The 9,068-nt window shown below is 37.6% G+C and overlaps 1 protein-coding gene across 1 annotated transcript in view; it reads right to left on the bottom strand.

Moving 5' to 3' along the window:
- Window positions 1-6,100, bottom strand: part of SCEL (sciellin) — a 50,307-nt gene extending 44,207 nt beyond the window's left edge. The window contains exons 1-3 of the mRNA XM_015558123.1: window positions 6,031-6,100; window positions 955-1,023; window positions 340-378 (exon numbers count right to left, since the gene is read on the bottom strand). Of these exons, the coding sequence (XP_015413609.1) occupies window positions 340-374 (35 nt within the window). The 5' untranslated portion in view covers window positions 375-378; window positions 955-1,023; window positions 6,031-6,100. The remainder of the gene's footprint in view (window positions 1-339; window positions 379-954; window positions 1,024-6,030) is intronic.
- Window positions 6,101-9,068: the final 2,968 nt, after the last annotated feature.

Below are 9,068 nucleotides of genomic sequence, written 5' to 3'. Positions count from 1 at the left end.
TAACTGCATGGGAGTAAGAAAAAATAAGATGGTTCTGTGGGGACAAAACAAACAAAAAAAATCTAGATTTTAAAAAAGAAAAAAATAGTTAAGCTTTTGTATTTGGTTAAGAGCAGAGCTCAGCAAACCTTTTTTGTTAAAGTCCACATAGTAAATATTTGAAGCTTTGCAGACCATTTCAGTGTTTCTACAATTTCCCTCTGCCTAAGCAATTATATTACAATTAAACTTTGGCCTGATGTCAGTATGTCCTGTATTTTTGTTGTCATTGTTGTTTAAACACATATAAAGAAATACATTGTATTCTGAAAATGTAACTTCAATTAGAAAAGTACATACATTTTTGTTGCTTCTGGTGATCTAAATGCGGACATATTTCTAGTAAGGAAAAAAAAGGCAAAAGTTTGAGCAGCAACGAAGAATTAATACATGCTTGCATCTGTTTGACATTGTCCATGCATTTTAAATTATGATTGTTAAGGGTTAGAGATTATCTGAGAGAAAGAAAAGGAAAGCATCAGAATTTGAGTAAATTTGATAATGTAATTTTATAATCTTTTACTATCTTGTACTAGATTGCAAAGGAAATTTTTTTCTTTCAGAAAAGTATTTTTTCAGTAATGTTGTTTAGCAATAAGAATTTAAAAATTGACATTTGCATGTATTTCCTAATCTTTCCATCAGGATCATTTAAACAGAAGCATAAATGTGGTAAGAATGATGGCCTGAAGCAATGATCTCTCTTGAACTTGAAGTCAGGAAACAAGATTTTACATTTCTCTAACCATGAGAAGGAATAAAGGTTTTTACTCCAGACTTTTTGTGTTAAAAAAAAACATAGAGGATAAGAATTTACAGAAAGATATTAAGTAGGGTTGAAGAATTGTAAGTAAATAAGTCATGCTTAGAATATATTGAACTTGAGCCTTTCCCAAAATTAGTAGATACTGGTACCTATTGGTTAGTTGGTTATCCAAGGTTTTGGCCTTATATGTTTTAGCAGCATCATGTCTGTCTGAGATCCTTTATGAAGACACAAGACAAAAGATTGGATGAACATTACATTATTAAACTCCTTTTAGACTTTTTTTATGCTAGAATAACTCATGACATAACCTTTCTCCAGTAAAAAAAAATATTTTTCAGGTGTTACATTTAGAAAATTTTTACAATTAAGAAGCTACTTATGGCAAAAATCTATTTATGAGGTAATTTTGATAGAGTTTGGAATTTTTAAAGTTCATGCTTTTCAATTAGCCTTGCTGAATCATTGAGCATTTAACTCATTAACTATTTTATATCCATTATTGCTTAATAATACACATAGACAATGACAGTACTTTCTATGTTGGTAAAGTATATCAAAGGAAGAGAAGTATTTTTTAAATGTTTTGTGGCACAGACAAACTCATTTTATTTTCCTCTGAGCACACAGGAAGGCAACATTTCCCAGTCTTCATTAGTTGGTACCATGTGATTGAGTTCTGGACTGAAGAATGGAGGCAAAAATCTTGTTTGCCACTTCCAGACACATCCTAAAACCTCTTGCATGATACCTATGCTCCTTATTCTCCTTCCATTATAGCTAGGTACCCATGGATTAAAGGTGGCAGCGTTAAATCATGGAAAGAACATGGGTCCCTGAGTCACTTCATGGGCAAGTCCCCTATTCTTCCAGCCAATCACACTGGACCCTGATGAGAGTAAGCAGTAATATATTGTGCTAAACCACAGAGATCTGGGTGTGAGAGAAGGAACTTATTAAAAGAGTTACATTACCCTGGTGAATTAATTTACTTTGACTTTTCATTAATAGGGCCTACTGGCCATCAGCGGGTTTAATCCCTCTACTCTCAGCTCTCCTCAAGGAGGATGGGTCTAGATAGGGTGTGTTTGTCTGTCCCTTGGGTCAAAAAAGACAAATTAGAAACCCTGGATCTCCATGCCCATGGTGGGATCTCATGGTTGTAGCCCCTGTTTCATCCCTTCCTTCCCTCACACCAGACTCTTCCTGAGGTATGGGCTATCTTCTGGAACATTCTGCAGACTTGCACAAAACTAGGAAGGAACAAAATTAGGTTCAGGAAAACAGAAGGCCAGTGAGACTCTTCTACTGATCCCACACTATGGGTCTACTATGACTATCTCTAAACTTTCACTTTTACCAACAATTTTAATACAGGGCTTTATATAAACCATTTCTGGGAAGATAGACACAATGCCTCACTCTTACAAAAATTTACATGACTCAATTGTCATTCATTTAAAAGAATTTAAATTCCTAGATGTCATTTTGACATGTATAACTAAAATATTGGGTAAATACATTAAAATTTTATGAGTCAGGCCCAAACACAGTTTCTGTTTATGGTAAATAACTAGAGACCTGGTGCACGAATTCATGCACCAGTGGAGTCCCTCTGCCTAGCCCAGCCATGGGCAAACTACGGCCTGTGGGCCGGATCCAGCCCGTTTGAAATGAATAAAACTAAAAAAAAACAAGACCGTACCCTTTTATGTAATGATGTTTACTTTGAATTTATATTAGTTCACACAAACACTCCATCCATGCTTTTATTCCGGCCCTCCGGTCCAGTTTAAGAACCCATTGTCGCCCTCGAGTCAAAAAGTTTGCCCACCCCTGGCCTAGCCTGTGAGATCGGGCTGAAACTGGCTCTCTGATGTCCCCGAGGGGTCCTGGATTGCGAGAGGGTGCAGGCCAGGCCAAGAGACCCTACCAGTGCACGATTGGGTCCGGGAAGGGACACAGGAGGTTGGCCAGCCAGGGAGGGACCATGGGAGGTCCCCAGGGTGTGTCCACCTTGTCTCAGCCAGAGCCCAGCAGCAAGCTAATCTACTAGTCAGAGTGTATGCTCCCTGGTAGTCAGTGCACGTCATAGCAAGCAGTTAAGTGGCCTTAGCATATAATTAGCATATTATACTTTGATTGGTTGAATGGACAACCAGATGACCAGACAACTAAACACTTAGCATAATAGGCTTTTATTATATAGGATGCCACAAACTGATAACTCTTAAATGTAAAAGGGAAGGAAGATTGGAATCCTCCAGAGCTCCATATTCTCAACAGACTGTTCACAATACAGCCATTAGCTTATACAGAATCCTCGAGTCCATTATAAAAATCTCCTAACTAAGGGGACCATCAAGCAAAGACTAGGAATATGTCCCCTGCACTAACTGCTACTGAGACTCCAAGATGTTTCTGTGTAAAGGACTGCAGTAAACCACTGTGAATACCATATGTAAGGTGTCAGATAATCCTAAATGCCCCTAGGAAATTCTACTCAGACTTTATAGCTGCTTATGAGGTCTTCAAATAAAGTAAAAATCATCTTGGGAAATTGCTACTGTGGAACACTGAAAGCAACAACCAGTCTAAAGCAAACAGAACTTCAATACCAAACGCTTTTGAGGTTTAAGTGAAGGTGAGTTCTGACATTAAATGAATTTAATAAAAATTCTACAATGTAAGTCTAAGAAGGCAATACAGCATGTAATAATACAAATGGCTACCTATTACTCTTTACTTCTCATCTTATACATTTTTCTTTACTCTTCAGAACATCCCTATAATACAGGTGTAATTATTTTCATTTTATAAATGAGAAATGGAATCTCAGAGAAGGTGGGTGACATTCTCTTGGCCACACAACCAGGAAGTAGTCTATCTCCAAACTCTGTCTGGTAGGGCCCCAGGTCATCACACATCTGATTCTGTTGTGGATTGTTCCAAAACTCATATCTTCCTTCAGTTATTATTCTTCACCTCCACTATCTCTTCCAGTCTATGAATAATCATGGGGAGAACTCTAAACCACCATTCCAATATAGTATATTCCAATGTCTTATTACTTACAGAGATTACTTTGTGCTTCTCTGGGAAATTAAGTTTTTGCAAACTTGTGATATGAAATAGGTTATTTAAAAGGAATCAATGTTGGAGATAGAAAACACACAATGCTATTAACATTACTTGGGGGGGTAATTTCCACAATAAAACACTAGAGGTCGCCCTAACCTAGATTTTTCCAACTTTATCATTAAACCACTGTCAGGACTTGTGTCATAGAACATGCTACATACACTATTATTTACTTATGTTTCTTTATAATATCTCATATTTTAAAACTAAACATGTATATTTTTAAGGGAACTTTTCAAATGTAAACTCAGTACTTTTATCATTTCATTTAAACTAAATTCATTTTTATTGAAATGCACATATACCCATACACCATATATATTTTATCATCTTCCTACTAAAATTATTCCATATCCTGCATTAGGAGAGGCCTGCATTATGGGACCAAACTCCTTCTAACGGCACTTGGCTTTCTATACTGATCCCTGTGTCCTCTCTCATACATTTATTTCCACACTCTGAGACATATAGATTACTATTGGGAGACATGACTGCCTGGGAAACGGGTTTACCAGGATATTTATCCCAATCATGCTACTAAAGTTCTGCATAAATAAAGTAGGTGATCTCTGACTTCATATTTTATGTATAAAATTAAGGTTTGGGGCTATATTGGTGGTTCTGAATTTTGGCTGCACATCAAAATCACTTTATAAACTTAAAAAAAAATGCCTGGGTCCCATTTCAGATGAATTAAATCTGAAATGTTGGGATAAGAGGTGATGGAAACAAGTTAACAGTGACAGTTAAAAGCCCTTTCAGTAATTCTAACATGCAGCTGAGCTGACGGTGGCTTAGCTAGTTTGCCTGTGTGGTCTAGTCTGGTCTGGCTAATGCTTCCGGCTCTATACCGACTGGCCTGATAAATTTTCAGACACAGAGCCTACAAAGGCTTAGGTCTCCTACATAGTTACCTTTCTTGAGGCATAATTATCTTACTTTCAAATTCATTCCTAGAAATAGCATTTTCTTCTTCTAATTTAACGTTAGGGCACAATAGGACACCAGGAAGGCCAGGGTGAGTGGACAGAGGCATTTTGACTCCTCTCTCCACTCAGTGCTGTGGAGATGAGATCTAGCATATATACTTCTACAAACTCATCTTTGTTAAGGCTGTAATTATAAGAGAGGGTGTCAGCTCGTTAGAGATACCAGTGTTGACAGTCCTTCTTTAGGTAACTGACTTTGAAAACCTGTGAGTAAAGTATATACATTTGTTATGTCAATTAACACTGGCATAGCCTGAATGTCGAACAAATGTGATACTATAGGTTTCAGCACATCTGCTTTAAATGCGGCAGACAGCATTTTTGTCTACAATAATCGCACATCTGAAGCTACAGGGAGTGACCTCAATTATCATGGCTGCAGGTGTCCATTGTGTCTAGACTCCAATTAAAGATGTTAACTATGCTCTTTACTTTTGCTTACTATGCATCTCTACCAAATATAAAATTTAAACGTGATTTGTAGAATTTACACTTCAACCTGAGAATACATTTCTGAACTTTCTCTATGGAGACGAGCCTTTTCCTAACAACAGGCACAATAATGTACTCATTCTATAAGTCGTGTGGTGACACCAGGGCTGAAAAAAATCATTTCCCTTTCTAAAGTAAAGAGCTAATGTCTTTATCCTATAGTGGATCAAAACTATCATGTTATTAAAATTTGCACTCTCTCCATAAACTAGTGATATAGAAACTATTTTTGTTTCTCCACCATTGGGTTGGAAAGACCAAAAATTGGAATAAGAAATGACAACTCATATTCACGAAAAATAACTATATTCATTTGAAATTGAACAGATTCCACACAATGCCTATACCCTACCTATACTCAAACAGTTTCTTCAATTTTTTTCTATCAATTTACTATTAGCAGGATTTTAGGAAAATAGTGTTGTTGAGTCAAGATTTTGAGTTTTGAAGAAGAAAATTCAATTCTTATTGCCCTTCTGTGCCTGCATATAAAATTTCATGGTTCAAAGTTTGTCTTGGTAAACATTTAAATACACCATGCTTTATAGGAAATGGGATTTTATATGTGGCATGCATTTGCTTACACAGTTCAAAATGCCTTACCTGTCCAAACTGTCATCAGATCTGTACCGGCTAATTGTGGCCTTTAGCTCATTTATCTCATTTATTTTCCTACAGCAAAGATAAAGAAAAATCAAATAAATGATCAAAAATAGTTTATAAAACCTATCATGCATTTGGTAAATATTGGCCTATTCAGTAGGGGATGATATATGTTATCAAGAAAAGATAGACCTGAAGCATCCAAATATTCCAAATATTTTTACTTGGAAAAATAAATTATGGAAAACCCAAAACTCTTGCTAATAAAGGAATTCTTCTCTAAGTCCACTTATTTTTAACTAGAATGTAATATTGAGGAAACAACACAACATGCAAAATGGTTAATATGTACCCTTGTCAATGTTGTTGATTTTTACATAACAGGAAGTTAGTCTACTACAATCAGCTATATTTTGTTTGCAGAGTTTTTCTAGAACATAAGGCAGCCCAACGGGCCTATTACAAATTTCTTTATTTAAAGTTCAGCACCGCGGACAGGGTTGAAAGATGAGAACATATTGGCAGAAGAAAGGGAAGGAGAGGAAAGGAGGAAAAGAGAAACAGAAAAAATTGGAAAGAAATGAAAAAAAAGAGAGAGAAGAGAGAACAGATGGATGTTGGAAGGAGAGGAGAAGAGAGATAGGGAGAAGCAGGGGGAACAAAAGACAGGGAGTTGAGAAAGACAAACAAAAGAAAGGAAAAGGGAAGAAGACAAGGAAATAAGGGAAGAGAGGATAGAAGTCTCAATTATGATCATCAATCATGGAAATATCTTGATCAGAATGATCAATCAGCAAAAAATATAAAGCCTTTTTAATGTCTTGCATAACCCTGTGGGACAGAGAAAGCAAGCTCATTGGGGAATTATGCATTGATTTACTGTATTTGCATATCAAAGCATCCTTTGAAGCTTCCAGATCAAAGGTATTAAATTGGTAAAAAGTCCTGAAACAGTATATTTAAGATTTAATTTTCAACTTGATGTTGTATATTTTTATTAAGCAAATATTTGGAGGCACACAGTATACAATGCACAGTGCTGATGAGGAAATTAAGAAACAGCTGTGGACCTGACACATGCAGAGCTAGAGGAACAAATTAGATGCCTTCCTACACTCACAGGTAGGAAGTGGTCAGTGTTATAAAGGAGGCTCAGGTAAAGTACAAGGAAGTTCCAAGCTGAGAAAGCTTATTTGCAGAGGTAGGAATCAGAGAGGGCTTTATGGGTGGGGTGAAGTTTGAGCGGGACCTCGGAGGGTACATAAACATGAACACACTGAAACAGCAGAGAGAATAGTGTCAGGTAAGGCAAGAACGAAGTAAAGGACAATGCCTCACACAATTCCCCAAGTTTTTCGAAACTCAGAGTCAAACCACAGTATGGCTCCTCATTGCATGCAATGCTTGAATGCAAGAAGGTGCTGCAGGGCCATCTGGCCCTTCCGTAAAGCTGCCCCTTCTCGGACACTGTCACTGTGCGCCCATTTGTTGGCTGTAGACTTCCTGGCACTGATCACAGCAGAACATCCTATATTGTGTTTATTTCATTTCCATCCCTCCCTCCTCCACCTTCAACTGGGCTGCAAGTTCTATGCCAGCAGGGGTTTTGTTTTGTTTCCAGACCTTACAATAGCACCTGGCTCACAGTAGGCATCTGTGCAAGTGTCCTTTGTGCTTATTTGACATGTTTTAATGATCTGACAGAGAAGTGCAGCGTACAATTTTCTAGTTTGTGATAAGATGAAGCTTTTTGTATAGGGTGGTGAGAATTTATTATTTTCTTTTTCTTTATTTTCAGTCTCTGATCACGAGGAGCTCTTTGCACACATTGTCACTTCTGCTGGGAGTGCTTCTTTCCAGGCCCCATGTCCACCAGCTACCCTTTCCTCCTTGGGAATCTTTCCACTTCATCCTTCAGACAGCAGCACTCACCCCAATGACACGACCTCTATTTAGGCAGAGTTAGTCTCTCTCTCCCTTCTCTCTTCCCCAAAGCATCCCCACACACTTCCACAAGGGCACTGTCCACAGTAAATTTTATTTAGTATTTTAGTTTATGGATCCATCTATTTTTCATGAATGTGAGAGCTCGTTAAGGATGGTGTCTTATGCATCTTTGTATTCCCAGCACGTGGCACAATGTCAACACATAGTAGGTGCTCCAAAGTGGTATTAAATAAACACCAAAGTGGATATTGCCTCGGTGAAGGGGCAAACAAGTGTCAAGTGGACATCTGTTTGAGCAAGTGCAAGGAAAAAATCATCTATACTACCCTTTCACAAGATATAGTTTGAGACATTAGATGTAAGTCAAAGGGAAAATGTCTTGGGCTTAAAGGTTTTTTGCTATTGAAGATAAAAGTGTACTGCTTAAGCCAAAATGCTGCCCACCAACAGGAAGGTTTCAGGAAACCAAAATAATTTCACATATAAAATAAGCACACAAGGCCTTAGGATCCTGTTATCCTAAGACACACTGAGAACATGAAGCTTAGCTTTTCTGTTCACGTTATTAATAGTCTCACAGAGGGGCCAATAAAATGGAGGAGCAATTCCCCTGGAGGCTGGACTCAGTGGTCAGGCTCCCTTGTTTGGTGACATGGGGCCCACTGAGAACAAAGCTGATGAAGAATAAGGAGAAGGCACAGGGAGAGGCCACCGAACCTCAGAGCAGTCACTCAACCAGATGAGTTGAGGCTGCAAACCTTACAACAGCTCAAAATTATGACCAGATTTAAAAGAGTTTAGAAAAATCCACAAATAAAAGTTTCCAAAATAGACATATTGAAGGTATCTACTTAACTTTCTAAAGATCACACCATGAAAGACCATTGCACTCCTTTCCTATGTATGCCTTGGTGACATGCAGGCCACTGGACCAGATAAAACTTGTGTCTGATAAATAATTGGGTTCTTTTGATGGGCGTGGTTGCATGTGTGCGAGTGTAAATGTGTCTTAATAAGAATATTATCTACTTATTTGATCAATCTTAGATTATTTAAATCATTATGATTACTAGTTTTGTCTGACTTTCCCT

Source organism: Myotis davidii, unplaced genomic scaffold, assembly GCF_000327345.1.
Source record: "Myotis davidii unplaced genomic scaffold, ASM32734v1 scaffold268, whole genome shotgun sequence".
NCBI classification, from domain to species: domain Eukaryota; kingdom Metazoa; phylum Chordata; class Mammalia; order Chiroptera; family Vespertilionidae; genus Myotis; species Myotis davidii.
Note: the sequence above shows the minus strand (reverse complement) of the source record. Positions and strands in the feature narration are given on the sequence as shown.